Raw genomic sequence first — 18,274 nt, 5'->3', positions numbered from 1 at the left:
TCGGTTTTTGTATAATAGGAGTCTACATTAGAGGTACTCGTTCTATATTTAATCGTCAGTTTTTGTGGAATTGGTTTTAGTTGTGTGCGGTTATAATTTGAGAGGATTTATCTGTGTACATTATTCATTGGAATTACAAGGTACCCTTTGACTTTAGGTGAAGTAATATTACTAACCATGTAGCGCATTTTATGAATCCATATAATTGAATAAAACTAGTCCCGCTCAGTTTCCTACTAAAGTATTAGATGGCTTACGCATATTTTAGAAGAGTGCTTCGAATTTATCGATGACCCTATAGTTTTATCTGCGATAACTATATATCACAGGTATAAGTTTATATAACCATATTCTACAGCTTAGCTGTCTGTGCCACGGACGTAGCATATTGTTTTAGATGTTTTTCTGTCCGAGCTACTTTTTGGATATTTTACATTAAACATTCGCGCATGCATTCAAAATTGTATATCTACTAAACTCAGATGCAGAACGAAGAGAGAGAGAGAGAGAGAGAGAGAGTAGGAAGGATGGAAGGAAGGATGGAAGCAAGGAAGAAAAATGAAATTTATATTTTAAATGATACTAAACTTGTTGGTTGTCCTCTTTCTTGTTGCGTAGCTTAAGCCCCTAGTTCGTAATTCTTTAGCTTTCTCTCACTCTCTCTCTCAACATGGATTGTTGTATGGACTGCAGGGTGTAAATACCAATTAAAAGTTGTTATTGTCATTGTCACGGCATAAATCATATATTTTTTAAGTACACATTAAAAGAGGTATGCATGCACAACTTAAACTTGTTTTAATGGGTTGTTTTGTTTTCTTCAAAGATATATCATTCTCAACCAACTCTGGATTAATATTCAATATTTACTTGTGTTAAAAATGGCATATGGCAATGAACATATGTTTACTAAAACCTTGTCTAAAAGTAAGTGTTCCTAGAGTTGCATGCATGGCAAAGTTTTGAAACAAAATATTAATATCAGATAATATCTTATACATTAATACATTGCGTTATCATCTTTGTGTGAAAAAAGATATAAAAGGTTGAGTGTAACGAAAAACAAAAAGAAACTAAAACGAACTAATCGCAAGTCTCAACAGATGGCCATGATTTGTTAAACTGCACCACTTTTTATTGGCTATGGATAGATTTGACAGTTTTCAGTATTATATGAGTGACAAATATTTTTACCAAATTTCTGCCAACTTCTACGTTTACCCGTTTTTGACACAAAAGTGATGTAAACGATTTATATGTGAAGGTTAAATATTTGCTATCAGTGTATTTCTAAGAGTTTTTATATTGTTTTTAAATCATTTTAAAAAATCAATTTTTGACTGAGTTGATGGATGCTAAAAATATTTCTTATTTATTTATATCTGTTAAACATTTTCACAGATAGATGATTTAATAAGACAATTTTGAGCTGAAAAGGTAATAGAAATATGAGGTATTTCCTCTCTACAGAGGTCTATAAGAGTTTCACGTAATAAATTGTAATATAATGGTCTATTTATGTTTAAATCGCATTCGAAACACATCTGTACATTACGGTAGAAGTGTATTTTAATGATTCATATTCTTTTTTCAATTAGTTGCTGTTTCACATCTTGAATTACAACATGACAGTCAACCTTTGTCGTATTCATTTCCTCTGAATGTTACATGTGCTGAGCAAGTGATATTGACCTGTTTTCCTGGTACTGTGCGACCAGACCCGACCATAGAATGGTATATTGGTACAGAACAGAGGAGCTCAGGGATCAGTCAGACCTTTACTTTCAACCCTGTGGACAAGGATCATGATAAAATGATTTATTGCCGAGCCTTCAGCGTTGATCCAAAACGAGAAGTAGAATCAAAAAGATATAAACTCTACGTTAGAGGTAGTTTCTTATGAAAACATGTATTTTTTATTTTGATGACTGTATTTCCTTGTTTCGGTGGGTTTCACATCTGTCATATATAAAAGTAGAAGAAATAGGACCTCGACGGCAAACTTCCAAAACTTTTTCATAAATTTCTAAAAGTTCATGTTTCATAAATTTCGAAAAGTACAGTTTCTTCGAATAACTTTCATCTGGAACTATCTGGAAGATCAATGATTCATTATATGAAAACGAAAGAGCGGTAAATAAAAAGCACTGTGAATTCTAAAAAAGTTACAGGAAATAATACTTCATAATTCCAATTTTTATAAATGAAACGGGTTCTCTGCAATACGACTGGCTGTAAACTGTCACGTGATATTGATCTGGAATTTTTTACACATCGATACATTCTGGGACTACTTTCGGTTTTTGCACTGTTAGCAATAAAAACAAACATTGCAGACACATCATTGTGAAACGACTGTTTAGTCTTTTAGATTGTTTATTCAGCAAGCAAGTACAAATTATACTCTTTTTATACTTTTTCAAATATTTCTTGATTGAAATGCATCGATTACAATTTGGCATTCGTCTGCTACATAGTCGCGCAAAATGCCGATTACTAGATTGATTTTTTCCCTCACGCAGCACCCCATGACCTCAGTAACCTTAGCCATACACAACAATAAAAATAGCGTGGGAACTGGGCCAGTACATTTCGAGGCTAATGAGGTATATAAACAATAATTTTAGCAATTGTCTGAGGAGGACTTAAAAGCTATCGAAATAAATCAATACCCAGAGGCTACTAAACGAAACACAAAATGGGGCATTGGCGTTTTCAATGGTAAATCTTTTTTAATATATTAAATTTGTTTGCTTTTTTAAAAAGAACGTGTGTGAGTGTTGGTGGTATGGTGAATATTACCACTTACACAAAAATAAAAACAAATATTTGTGACACCATTATTCAAAGACTGAATAAAAATGGTAAAACTGCCATCTCCGCGAATGTGACTTAACGCCATTGATAACTATATATAATAATACATAAAGGTAATTGTTTTGCTCATCTAAATTATTTGGGATGTATAGTCATTAATTCCTTCCAGTACTCCATCACATCACTTAAATATGCAACCAAGCAAAACGTAAGGCCGGTTTTGCGAGCAACTCTACATTTAACAAGTGCACATTTAATTTCACATTATATAAATGAAAAGGTTTTGGTTAAGTATTAATACTGATGAAAAAGATATAAAATTTTATTCCTGTATGGGACATATTCAAATTTTAAAAAAGAATGTACATGTTATTCCTGTATATTATCTTTTGATATGAAAAGAAATATGCTGACACGACGGGAGGCCATTGCTTAAGATGTCAAGTATGAAGTTGACGAATAACTGTGACAGTAGTTATATTTCATTTGAGATTAGATCACTGAACAGGTCTTCACAAGTATTAACGTTGTTGAGAATGATATAAAATGTTACTCCTGTATACAATTTATTTAATTGTTACCTTTATGTTAGTAAGGGATAGCCTCATCTCGTTCATATTTCCATGTTGTTCATTGATAAAATCTATTATGACTTAAGGTTTGATTGGAAACTGAATCTAGCAAACTTGTTCTTTCCCTATCAGCTGTTATTACTTAATTCACACAACAGTCTTTTAAGCAATGTACAATCTGCATATCACCCTTGCCACAGTACTGAAACTACTCTTCTAAAAGTAGTTAATGACATTCTCTCTGCTTTGGATAGAGGAAAGATTACAGTCCTCACCCTCCTTGATTTGTCTGCAGCATTTGACAAAAGACCATGATACATTACTTCACCGTCTCCAGCATGTATTTGGCATTTATGGTAGAACCTTACTGTGGTTCAAGTCCTACTTGGTCAACAGGACACAAATTGTGTATGCAAATGGAATACACTCCAGCCCAGTTGATATATGTTGTGGTGTTCCACAGGGGCCTGTTCTTGGACCTGTTCTCTTCATTCTATACCCTCAGCCGCTCACAAGTGTCATAGATCATCATCCAGTGTCTCACCAATTGTACGCTGATGACACCCAAATATACAAATCTAGCCACCCAACTGAAGCTGATGCTACCATCCAAGGTGTAGAGAGGTGCATTTCTGATGTGAAAAATCATGGATGACATGTTCAAGCTGCAGATGAATGATGATAAAAATGAGGCCATTCTGATTGCAACACAAAGACTTTCTCATTCACATCCTTTACCTCAAACAATAAATATCACCAACACCAACATTATATTCACGCAGTCAGGATGAAACCTAGGTGTTACTCTGGACAGTATTCTCACACTGCATCAACATGTCATGAACATATGCAAGACTGTATATCTTTAGCTGAGACGCATCAGCTCCATTCGCAAATATATTTCAGTTCGTGCCACTAAATCTCTCGTGTGTTCATTGGTACTTTCAAGACTGGACTATTTTAACTCAATTCTGCCTGGTTCATCTCAAAATCTACTCCAAAAACTTCCAAAAATTCAAAACAGAGCTGTTCGGATCATACTTAGAGTACCACGATCAGAGCACCCCTCCCCGCTGCTCTGTACCCTACACTGTTCTCTGTGCTACGTTTTACTGACGGACTCTAGTCCAACATACCTATCCGACGTCACCCATGTGTACACACCAGCAAGATACTTATGTTCCTCTTCTGACAATCGTATACTCATTATTCCCACTATGAAAACAAAGTCATATGGACAGCGTTCTTTTGCATACCAGGGCCCAGCAACGTGGAATGAATTGCCCACTGAACTTAGACACACAGATACAGTGATCACATTCATGAGTGCTCTAAAAGCTCACTTATTTCGACTGCAAGAACAAACTTAAAGACCTAATAATGTTTCCTACCGTAAATATTCTCAAAATCATATTTATATTTTCTAATTTAATGGTGTTTATGTTTATAATCATATCATTATATATGTTTTTTATCTTATAGGTGTTGTCTAATGTTGTAAAGCGCTTAGAAAGCTTCTAAAGATTATGCACTATACAAAGTCCTCATTATTATTATTATTATTATTATTATGTAAGGTCATGGTCATGGTGTTGAAACCATCGGTAGCCATTACCTAATATGCAAAGTATGACGTTTATGAATAAATAAAAATGTGACTGTACGTTTGATTCTGTACAGGTTATATATTATGGGGCGATGTAAAACGGAGAATGAAGGGAAAGTACGCGCTACTTAAATTGGGACGCATTGTTGATGGAATAAATTGATTTGATGAAATAAGGGACAAAATTGGAATTATAAGGATTAAATGATCATACTTAGGTTTATATCAATGTGTAAATTTTACCTAAACACTCATTCAATTAACAACATTAACTTTGTTAGTGATTAGGTAAAATTTACACACCGATAAATACCCAACCATCGTCATTTAATCTTATAGTATATCACCTCCAACACTATCTATCACTTATGTTTCTTAACAGTGCAGAGAAAATAAGCTCCAAAAATGGAATTTAACATAGAAATGAAGATGGAAATAGGTTTCTAGTCGACGTAAAAACTTAGAATTAGATTCTAGAGCCACAATATAAAAATTAGTCTTGTACCTACCCGTTCTAAGGAAAAAGTATTATCATCAGATTCAATATAAACTCTCCTGGTGAGACAGTATTTCAGAAAAGGATATTACGACACAGGTCAAGCGAAGATGCATGTAATGTTGTTTACATCAAAATTATTAATTCATATTTTAATATATGTTTAGTGAAATCAATTTGTTATTTTTTTTCTGTTATTCTTTGAGATGATTTATTTATTTAAATTAATCATTGGAATTAAAAAGTGCTTATCGACTTTTGGACTCAAACATTATTTTGGGATTAGCCGAAGACATTCTGGGTTATATGATTGTGATCCATTAAGAAACTTGTGGACTCGTGATAGAACTTTTAGGACTAATTTGGATTTAATTCGCAATACTGTACGTTACTTTTGAATTTTCACCTCTTATTCTATGGAAATTAATTACTTGTTGAATTTCACCAAATGTGCTTGGTTCATTCTGTTACTTACTTCAGGAGCACAGATACCGCAGTACCAAAGATTTTCACAACAAACTAAGAGTTAAAAATGTGGCCGTCGTTAAACCACTGGTATCTAGGTCACCCATATTCATATTCTGACTTCTGCACACAAAATCAAAATGTGTTACGGACACTGCGCTATAAAGTGACCTTTGGAGGAAGAGTATGTAATACGTTTGAAGGAGATGGTGTAATGACAATTATATTGGCTGTTAATTTTAACACGGACATATTAAATACAAGCGACTCAATGTACATTTAAACTTGTGCATCTGGAAGATACTCGATGGAGCATTAATCTTCCCTATGATTATCAGCAATTTAACTGTACAGTAGATATAACTTAATGGGATAGTTTGTTAACGCGATAATTTTACATTGTGCATCAGGAAATCTAACTCATTGCTTTGCCAAATGCATACCAGAAATAAAGAATGCTTCCGCTGTCAATACGGATTTATCTTTTCTAATAGTCCAGGTAAATGAGATACAACTACAATTCAAAAGTCAGCGAGTGTCAGAACGATCTTCCCTGACCGTCACAGCAGGTGAAATCGTGACATTGACATGTTTTCCTGGAAACAGTAGACCTGACCCTATTATAGAATGGTACATTGCATCACAAATGATGAGTTCTAGCACCAATCAGACCTTTACCTTCACTCCTGCTAAAGAATTCCATGATAAAGTGATCTACTGCCGAGCTTACAACTTTCATCACAGTGTTGCAGTGGAGTCAAGCAAACCAAAACTCTATGTCAGAGGTAAAATTATATTGCAAATGTTTGATGACTATTATTGCAAAATAAGTCAATAGACCCGACTATTAATAAAGTGTTATGTATGCATAATTTGTATTAATCACTTAAACTTTGTTTGCAACTGAAGGTGGATGATTGGCCTATACGAAAATTTCCATATATTTGTCAGGTTTGCAAGCTATACATGAGTTATTCACTGATAATTGAGATCAAGGTCTTGCCTTAGTTATACACATATAATGGTCTGGAAGCGAACTTCATGACTATTTTATTGATTCTTAGCCTTTTATTTAAGGTTATCGTAAACGCATTTATTCATTCCTATTTTATTATCAGTCTGCGCAATCACGTTTAGCTGTACTTAGTTGTACTTTGAAAGGAATCATTTATTTAAATTATTCATTGGAATTACAAACTACTCATTGACCTTTGGGACTACAACATTAATGCTGAATTATTTAGGACTCATTCAAAGACATTCTCAGTTATATGATCGTACATTAAGAATATTGGTGCATCAGAACATTCAAGACTATCGGAATTCAATAGGAATATTCCATTGTTTTGGACTTGTGATACAACATTTAAAACTATTTGGGATTTAATTCACAATACTGTATGTTCCGTTTAATTTTGTTTATTCTGTATTCTAGAAAAACAAATTGTGTGTTGACATTTACAAATCTTGTTGCTTTCGCTTCGTTCTATTTCATAGATTACGAACTTGGAATCATAACAAAAACGTACTTGTGTAGTACTAAGGAATCAGATATTGTATTTCGTTTGGTTGCGAAAAAACACAACTAAGTGTGTTGCTTTGAAAATAATTTAGTAGCTATCAATGGTGTGATTGTTTAATTAATTTAAATTTGTTTATAATGTGTGTTAAAGTCAGAGTCTCTACTCTGGGAAGTAACCGCTCCGGTGGCCGAGTGGTTAGAGCGTCCGCCTCGGAAGCGGGAGGTCGTGGGTTCGATCCCCGGCCGAGTCATACCAGAGACTTAAAAAATGGTACTAACAGCTGCCTCGCTTGGCGCTCAGCATTAACTCAGCATTAAGAGGTTAGTGTTAGGACTGTTCGGCCTGGTGTCAGGATAATGTGACTGGTTGGGACATGATGCTACATGTCAGCGGCATGGTGCCCCAGTGCTAGACATGACTATAAACTGCCACATTGCAGACATCGTAGCGATATGATTGAAAAATTGTTATAGCTACGTTAAAAATAAAAATCACATCACATCACATCACTCTGGGAAGCAAAACGTGTGTTTGAAAGATTATTTACATCAAGAAAGGACAAATTGTAATCACGCGAAAATTGAAAACATGTTATTAGTTAAAATAGGGAATTGTAGTTTCCTCACCTGGTTCAATGAACTTTAATATTAGAGCGAGATAAATTCTAGTGATGACATTTTTTGTTTGTTTGATATATCACTATTTTTAAAAGCTTTGTAAATATATTGTCAAAAATATTTTTGAGAGGGATTGGAATATATTCTACAGAGCTTTTATCGCATTGGAAGTTTTTTTCTAACGTGCTCCACATTATAATGCTTTTAACTATTGTAAATATATTATATTTAACTGGTTCTAAAAGTAGAAGAGCAATGGAAACAATTACCTCGCTCCAGAATATGTGCATTATCTTTGCTATCGAATAACTTCATATTCTTTCATAGCAAAAGACAATTACAACACATTTTACCTCAATTTACTTCCCAAATTGGTATATATTTCATTTCCATTAATATGGTCATGTGATCAAATTATTTCAGACTGGTCAGTTTGAATATGCATCTCATAAAAAGGTCAGTGATCATATTCCAGTGCAACAGTTATAGATAGATAGTATATTTTTCCTTGGGTTTTTGAGCAGAAATAGAGAATTCAAAATAATTATGTACTCAAAAAGTATAACATGGATTATCAATAATATGTGTTACAAATCAATGTTTTGCACTAAGTAACAAAAAAGAGCGAAAACCAATAAGCTTTGTAAAATTCATCAAATAGTTTCTTTCCCTACAATACACCGAGAAAATTTCAAAACGAACATACGGTATTATGAATAAAATCTCAAATATTCCTACGAAATCCAAAAGTAAAGAGTATTCCAAATGAATTACAGAAGTATTCCGAATGAATTCCTATAGTCAAAAGTGCTCATGTAACAGTATTATGTAATAGTTTTGATGTGCTAACTGTCTAGATGTATCATAATTATAAAATCGAAAATGTCTTTGAAAAGTCTCATTAATTCCTTCATAAAAAATTTAGTCCTAAAGTCAAAGAGCACATTGTATTTCCAATAAATAATTTAAATAAATAAATGAAATCTCAGCTGAACACAATTTGATTCCAGTAAGATTGATATTAAAATATGCCATGAAAAATTCTGAAGTTAAGAATATCTAAATAAAAAACTAATTCTCAATATAAAAATGTCCAGGCTGATAGTAATTTTCCCATGCAAGTCAGAAACCGATATTTGGTAATATTTTTTTAGAACAAAAAACTACAAGATGTGGGTAGTCAAGTAGGCCTCGACCCTAAATTCTAACCAAAGTCAATGACGAAAAATCCATATTCACCGTATTCTCGTCGTTATATTGTATTTAATTACTTTCGGTTCGCCGTGAAAGGGTCCTTCTATTATTTACGCAATCTTACGTGTTACATTATGTTCTGTCAGTCAAATCATTTCATTTGAGTAATGGACTAGATACGTCAACTTTATATAACATATAACATCGGTGTAAATAGTTTATGGAATGCTGCCACAATAATGATATGCATTACCAGCAAATATCCATTTACTGGTCTGTGCTAATTCCAGCATAATCTGCATTCTTCTCAACGCGTGTAAATATGCTTGAAGATACATATGCTTAGTATTTTCCTTCTTATATTACAGTCGTTGTGACAACATTATATTTATCGATATCAGCATCTACAGTTGCGTTTTATGAAGGATACTCCCAGAACCTGACTTGTACTAGCAGTCCATCACGACCTATACCTATCATCAGATGGTGGTTGGGTTTTAGTCAGCTGACTGAAAACATTACAATCTCAGACACGACAGATATCCGAGGGCTTCATACACTGACCAGTCAGATCTCCCTAACCCTGATGAGGAATACCAGGAACAATACAATTTACTGTGATGGCTTTATAGACGATCAGCGTGCTGTGTCTTCTACCAGACACACTGTAGAAGTTTGGTGTGAGCTTTTTATTTTTGTAAATAATATATACACATGCAACAAAGATTAGTAGTATATTTATAATATACTTTCGTTATGAGTTTTGTGATATAAGTATCACTGCCAATTATGCAGCTATTTCCTGTTGCCTATATTTTAGAAATTATTTGATTCTTGAATAGATTATATATATATATATATATATATATATATATATATATATATATATATATATATATATATATATATATAACGTCCCTAATTCCAAAGCAAAGGTTTTAAAAGGAGCGAGTAGTATAACATTATCTTTCAATTTACACTACGCTTGTTTAAAACTCAGAAAACTAGACATTCAAGGTAAGATTTTACTTGCAATAAGGAAGCATACTCTACATCATAATATTGTCCTGACGAACGACTCAGAATCTCAATATTTTCGAAAAGAACAATCTTGACGGATGCGATTGATCAACAGTCTTATATCTTGTTCGTTTTACTGATCTTAAATGAGTCGATATTAGGGCTACAGTTTCCAATCTATCTTCAAATCCAACACTATCTAATAATATGACTACTTGCAAACACACGTCTCCTTTTTGCTAAAATGCTTGATATGCCTAACAGAGTTATTAAAGTCTGCATATTAGTTTTTAACAACACAGACAATAACATGCCGTATGTTTAACTAGAAATAGCCAATCGTACTTGACCTTATTTAAATGTAACAAGCGTGTTGTAATTCGCGTGTTTTCCATTATGAAAGGTTTGTCAAAAGTAGACAAGGTAGAAAATCATGTTATTCTCTTGTAGGAGTTGACGCAAATAAAACTAGAGCCAACCCTCTTACCAACGTTAGCTTGTAAAACAATATTGTGTGACCAATATCACTTCGCTGGGTGTCAGGTTTGGTGGAATATGAGAATCAAACATCTAAGAAAGTAAAATTTATTTTAGCACCATTTGACCGAACTTCTTGTAGAGCTTTCCTCATACCACATTTGGTAATGAGTGAATGTTCTATGGAGATAAGGAAAATTTTATCTGAAAGGAAACTTTTATCTGAAACTGGTAAAATAAACATAAATTTATTGGAAAATTAAATAATGACGTTTCGTTTTAAACAGTTAAGGATGAGAAGATTGTGGATGAGTGCACCTCATGTTTTAATAAGTATGCTGTCCTCATATAAAAAATTCCCTAAAAGGAAGGTTCTCTTCAGAAAAATTCTTAGCATGTACACCTAATAGCTTATGCATTGTCCTGTTCGTTTTACCTGTTTGTATCATTTTACTTCCTAGAAGAGGAAATAAAAATGTATCACAGTCCTCAGATACATTTTCTACAGTTCACAGAGCCGTAATAATTCAGCATTTGTCGTTCTGGACCTGCGAATAGTGCCATATCCAGTTCCTAGGCAAGACACTTTAAATTGTTTGTCTTGCCTAGTTATCAACAGTAACTGTTGAAATGCCGTTAAATACGAGACAAAAATAACACTGACTAATCAGTTCATAACCTAAAAAGGAGTTCCTCGATTTGCTACACTGATTCATTACAAAAGTTTGGGTAAATTGCATCACTCATTCTATCGTGATCGTTTCCTAATTTAATTATTATATATTTATAAAACAAGCACAAAACACCAACAATGTACACTTTGCTATGTAATGATATTTTGTTATACGTCTTCACACCTGCTGCGTTCACATAACTGATGTTTCTTTCCAGCTTTCCTTTTAACACTCTTTTGTACCAGCATCAGGTTCATCTTGTCTGCTAAACATACTCCAAGCAATATTTTGATCTGTCATAATTAACATTTTACTTAGACAAACCGAACAAGCCAGATGTCAAAATAGATGAGGGACTTCATGGTGAATTTCCATGGCTTGCGAATACCACAGGGACACTCCAATGTTGCAGCAGTGACTACGGTAATCCATTCTCAGATGTGACGTGGATAAGTGAAAAAGGTGATCGAGACAGATCTGGAAATCTGGTGATTACAGGCCTTGTTCCAGATGACCACATGAATGAGGTTTCATGCAGGCTTGTCAACACATTCACCAACTACACGAAAGAGCAAGCTGTATCAAACCCTCTGATTCTTAATGTTGAATGTACGTATACCGATTTCCTTTCCTCTCTGGACTGGAACATTTGTAACGATTCCTCAAGTTCAATGCATATAAAACACTATTGCACATTAGCGTTTGAGCATATGTATTGGAATATTCCATGTGATATTTCAAAGCGTGCCTTTGAAACTTTGTTACGTACTTGTTTTTAATAATATTGTAAAATATTTTCATTACATGCGACCATTGCTGCTAATTGCAAGATGTAACAACGTTTAGCTTATGCTTTATTTGACGCTGTTTTTGGTATGTTGTGATAATTTACCTTCGCAGAGAAACATATCTGAACAAATAGCTTTAGGTTAGACTGAAGATTACCATATACAATCTACAATATTGCAAACAATTATTTTGAATATCTAATTTCTTGAATATAACTTTAATGGAGACTGTTTCACCTCTTTACTCATTGAATGTGTTCTCGTCAAGTACGCATCAACAAATAATTACATTAAAATGTTTAAGGACATTCTATATTTGTATTGCATGTTGAAACTTTACACTGATTTCACGCGCAGTATAGTTAACTAATAACACAGGTATGTAGACCCTTTCTAACTATGCTGGAAAATTATTCCAAGACCATTCGCTTTCTTCCTCGTATTGTGTGACGAACGACATGTATAACGTAACTATTAAAATGATAAACTGATTAAATGGCCAATTGTGGCTGATGCAAAATCAGAATTTTAGGGACAGTTATAAATCAGACGTTAATGGAAATATATTTAGATTTAATTTCAAGCACATCAAGCTAGTTTGTTAAGATTTAATCACCTGATAAGCGTTTCTGGAGTTTAATAGCATGCTTAATTTCAGATCATCCCATAATCAGGTATAATGCAAGTAGTCCTTTAACTGTAAGTGAGACCCATCCTGTTTATGTGTTGTGCGAAGCTAAAGGAAACCCCATCCCTTACCTCATAAAATGGAAGGATCGGCAAGATGGAAACTTGATGAGATTTGAAAACATCAGTAGACTAGAAACGGGAACCTACACATGTGAGGCCACATCTCTCTCTGCCAAGTATGGTACACTGACAAGTCAGAGGCAACTACACATCATTGTACAATGTGAGTTTGTTTCGCATACCTACGTATTCTCTCTACTTAGACTTAAGTTAAATTGGGCTTATATTGCAAAATAAACTGCTGGGTTACATTATCCTTTACGCATGAGAGTACCAAAACCGGTACAATCAAGCTCAAAATTTCATTTGCCACATACCTTATATTTGTCAAAATATAAGGAAAATTAAATGTATATCTACGTATGTATGCATAACCTGGCCGAACGCAATCATATGGAACATGTAGTTTCCATTCTATGGAACGGTTAAGCAAAATTTAATCAAACTTGACAGAGTTAGGAACTAGTCATTTAAAAGATTTTCTAAGAATAGTGTGGCTTCCTGAACATGAAACTTTCGACTTCCCTAGCTCAGCGGAGTCAGGTTTGGTCAAACTGATAATATTATATCAAATTTCATTCCCTAGGAAAACCTTGTTTCAATCTCTTCTCATAAGCTAATAAGACACGCTATACTAAATATGAATCTATGGTATAGACGAGGTTAAGTTTAATGAAGGTTATACTGAATTCCTGACATGTACCATCAATCCATTACAACCTATACCTACGACCAGACGGTGGCGTGGTACTCAACAACTAAGACTCAATATCATCACCTCATATGCTGCCCATTTCAACTGGCTGTACACAAGCAGCTGAGAGGGCGAACAGACCTCTTTCTGGAAGGGTCCAAATGCCGAAATAACCTTCGTAAAAAACGATTAAATGGCGTAAATAACTTTAAAAATCAAAATATTCTAACCACGCTGAAGCTTCTCTAATTGGGTTAGTTTTTTTTTCTTCTTCTGAAAACTTATCAAAGATAAGCGCAAATATATAACGAAATTAAACCAACTTGAGGTCGCACCCTCTCTTCTGTTATAATTAAAGCATTATCATATCAATAATGCCACCAGCTAAGGAATCTTACACTGCTAGATTAGCTCGAGAACGAATAGAAGCAATAAAGAAATTTCTTCCTGTTCGTGATTCTGTGCGACAAAAACTACAGCAACGTCAAAAAGCTGAAGTTGAATTTTCAGAAGGTACGGAACAAGTGTTTAAGCCTGTTACAAAAGTTACTGAAAAGGTTGTACAAGCTACTGAAGCTGTTCTTCCGACGTTAAAACAAACTGCTGAACAAACTGAAAAGATAGCCAGAAGAACTAAACAAACGAAAAAGATTTTACGAGATCTTCCAGTTGAAATAGCTGCTGCACAACCTCCACCCGTCGGTGAAGAAATACTTGAGGGTATTGGTAAAGTTCGTACTGAAATCACCGACATGAAAAAAGAACTTGCACCTAAACCTTAAACAAGAGTAGAAAATATTGATTGATTAAAAAATTTAAGGAAGGTCTTGTTGAAGATATTAAAAAATACTTAAAGTAAAACTTTACCTGAAAAAAATATTAAAAGGTATATTTAATAAATCTAGTATCTTAAAATCTGGTTATGAAAGCGTAAGTGATGGTAATTTTATTAAATGGATGTTTCGCGTATATAGAAACAAAAAAAAAAACAAAAAAAAAAACAACAAAACAAGCCAGAGATGATGATTTGGAATATAAAAGTCTTGTTATAGACGTACAAAGACTTTATAGAGAGACACTGAAACAGATAGAACAACAACAATCTTTTCCACCGCAATTCCCTCAGCAAGAGCCTACCTATTAACTCCCTCCACCTCTGGAAGTAATATAACAACAACAATCTTATTCACCGCATGAGAGTCAAGAAATTGACTTTATTGCTTGTCCTAACAATATTCTTTCTGACGCAGAAAGACTATAAATCCTCATAAGAGGGAAATGTGCTGGAAATAATTCGCCGGAAATCGTTAATGAAATATCTCATATTTGTCGAAGATTATTTACAGGAAGTATCATGAATATCGATGTTTATCGATCTCTCATTGATGAAATCGTTGATGATTATCACAGTGATTAAATAAATAAATAATAAATAAAATGATCGTACATAATGCTCAACGTAGACCAATCATGGTCAGAGTAATAAATTCGCGATTACCTACTTATAAAGCAACTTACGGAGATTCAATCGGTGATGTTGTTGAGGGTCTATTTGGAAGGATAGCTCCAAAAGCAATAAGAACTGTATATCGACTAGGAATGAAATCGATTGATCTTGTTTGTGAGAGAATTCCTGGCGCAGTTGGTAATGTTGCTAGTAAAGCGTTTTCAGCAATCAAGGACAGACTAGCACGATTAATTCGACGAAAACCACAACCAGTGAAACTGGCCAATACTATAGTTATGCATGCAAATGTCAGTAAGATAATAAATCAAGCTGCAAATCAAAAACTATCAGAGTTGGCTGATGAAGCAGAAAAAAATATAACTTTGAGTCTAATTTCGGGAAGTGGAATTTCCCGAAGTGATCTTCGTGTTAGATGACCATGATTTAGATCATGAAATTATAACAAAATGTTCAAGCGTATCTCCGATCCCGCATTTGACATGGATGCGCCATTTCTTAAGGATGAATCTGTATGCGATTATCAATATTATTCTTATGACGCACGACAACCAAATCAACGTGGACGAGTTGAATTACAAGTACAAGATACAAGCAGATATTTTGTACCCGCTGAAACATTTATTGAAGTAGAAGGTAAAATTATAGAAACAGATGATACTGAATATGCATGTGACGTTAAAATTGGTTTTGTCAACAACGGTATTATGGCATTATTTGACAGGGCTACATATATTTATCGACGGAAGAAATATTGAATCAATTCAGAAGGACGTCGACTTTGCCACGACGATAATATATCTAGCAGGATATTCAGGTGATTATACAAGGCCCGACAATGATGTTTTACAAAGATGATACTGACCACCCTGAACATAGACCGTATATTATAAGATGACCAAGAAACGATACCGACACTGCTGATGCTGCTGTGTGGCCGGTGGTTCATGGAGGTAATCCAGAATACAACTTAGGATTTACGTCACGACGATCAATGTTGAAAGGTGATCGTAGAAGTTTTTCATGCGCAATTCCACTATCTCACATCTTTGGATTTTGTAGAAATGTTAGATAAGTTATCTTTGTGGCTAAACATACAATTGCATTAGTAAGAAAAGCTACTGACGATGATGCAATTTGGCGTCTTGTTGGTGATGCTGCTAAATTAATACTAACAAAACTTTCGTTGTGGATGCCGGTAATGAATCCAACGATCGCCGAAGAACACAAACTACTTTCTGTTATGGATTCTGGTGGTAAATCCTTGTCATCATGGTTAACAGTAACCACATACAGTATTCAAACTTGTGTTAATGGTTTATTTCCATGGCATATAGAATCACAACAGGGTGTTTCTGCACCACGACATATATTTATTGTTTTCAGGATTTTACGCGAATAAATTCGCAAACACTTTTTCATATGATATTTGACAAGCTTAAGAATAAACGGACATCAAGAACCAACTGAGGATATATTATTAAATTTTGATCAAAATCATGTAGCACGTGCATATCATCGATTAATGATATTTAAGGGACGTGATCAAAATATAGATATTGGTTTGCACATATCACAGCTATGTTGCACGACGCTGTATCCGATTTATTTATTTTTCTCTGGAACATCTTGATTTATCTAGACAATCTGTTGTTGATGTTCATTTTCGAGCTCAAGCAACACAACCTCCTGTTGCCGTAGTTGGTCCACCATTTGTTCATGGTGCTTACAGAGCAGTTGCTGTTATATTTAGCGACAAATCAATGTTGCTTGGAGGTGTTGGTGGACTAATGAGAGTTATTGATACCCCAGTTGAAAATATGTAACATCGTTTACAAAATGATTTGTAACATCGTTTTAATGATGTGTGATTAGATCACTCACGATATTTATAATGTCATATCATCATGTTAGTGTCACTCTGACTCCTGATCAGATTAAAGGACTTCAATCAAATTCAGCAAAGAGCTGCGCAATGAAAATATCACTAAAGCGAGATCAAATCACCGATGGTCAAAATAAAGTATAATTATCAGAACGTCAATGAAACATTTCAATAACGCTAAACAATCAAAAACAGGCGTTAAACTTAATCTTATTGCGGGTGCGATTAAAGACTCAATTAAAACAGGCGGTATATTTCCACTTCTTGCGGATGTACCAGCGCTAATAGCCACTGCAGCCCCAGCTGTAGCAAAAGCAGCCGCGATAGGTGCTGTCGGAACTGCTGCTGCAATGGCATTAAAGAAAGCCACAGGAAAAGGATTAAAAAAGAGGGAAAAGTCTAAGATTACCAGGAACCCCTTATCGATACGAAAAAGATCTGAGACTTCCAGGAACACTTCAATGATCTTTCCAATGTCAAATGTTTATTTCCTTGATGCTGCTATAAAAAAATATAAAAAATGTAGAGGTGTTTTTATGCCTGACCAATTACTAAAACAACCAAACAATTTTGAAACAGGTATTATTAATCTTGATGATAATTCAACACCTGGTACTCATTGGGTGGCATACGCAATTGACCCACGTGGAATCGTGTATTTCGATTCGTACGGGCTTCTTCAACGAGTTGAATTTTTAAAATACATAAACACTACAAAAACTCCAGTCTGGTATTCAACATTACCAACCCAAGTACTAACTGATCCACCAATATGTGGTCGTGAAGTAATTAATGTAATTAACGCTATATCAAAGTCTTTCAATGTACCTCATAAAGTCGTGCATGATTACACGAGTAACTGCATCGTTTTTAACTGATCTTTAAAGTATAATGGTTGATATTTCCGGAAGATCTTCTTCTATCAATGGTAAGAAAAAAGGATGACATTGATTTGTCAAATTACGTGACTAAAGATGAATTCGCTGATATTATGAACCTATCTGAAGTTGATAAAGATGAAGTTGTTATTTTTCAGGATAAATATGGGATTTTAAAAACGAGCAACATAAATGGAATGATATAATTCGCAGAGTTCTTGGTGCGGCCACGCATAACATTCCAATATTTACTGATGATGGAAAAATAAGAGATTCAAGTATATCATTCGCAACTATTAGAAATGAAATTACAAGAAGTGATGCTAATCGTTTGCGGAACACTGGTGATACAA

General features: G+C 34.2%; 1 protein-coding gene across 1 annotated transcript in view; it reads left to right on the top strand.

The window, feature by feature from the left end:
- Positions 1-881: 881 nt before the first annotated feature.
- Positions 882-18,274, top strand: part of LOC149796075 (roundabout homolog 1-like) — a 73,872-nt gene continuing 56,479 nt past the window's right edge. The window contains exons 1-6 of the mRNA XM_089966203.1: positions 882-927; positions 1,599-1,889; positions 6,451-6,741; positions 9,659-9,970; positions 11,780-12,070; positions 12,908-13,162. Of these exons, the coding sequence (XP_089822329.1) occupies positions 882-927; positions 1,599-1,889; positions 6,451-6,741; positions 9,659-9,970; positions 11,780-12,070; positions 12,908-13,162 (1,486 nt within the window). The remainder of the gene's footprint in view (positions 928-1,598; positions 1,890-6,450; positions 6,742-9,658; positions 9,971-11,779; positions 12,071-12,907; positions 13,163-18,274) is intronic.

This window comes from Sinohyriopsis cumingii, chromosome 7 (genome assembly GCF_028554795.1).
Source record: "Sinohyriopsis cumingii isolate HCF-2022 chromosome 7, ASM2855479v2, whole genome shotgun sequence".
Lineage (NCBI taxonomy): Eukaryota > Metazoa > Mollusca > Bivalvia > Unionida > Unionidae > Sinohyriopsis > Sinohyriopsis cumingii.
Note: the sequence above shows the minus strand (reverse complement) of the source record. Positions and strands in the feature narration are given on the sequence as shown.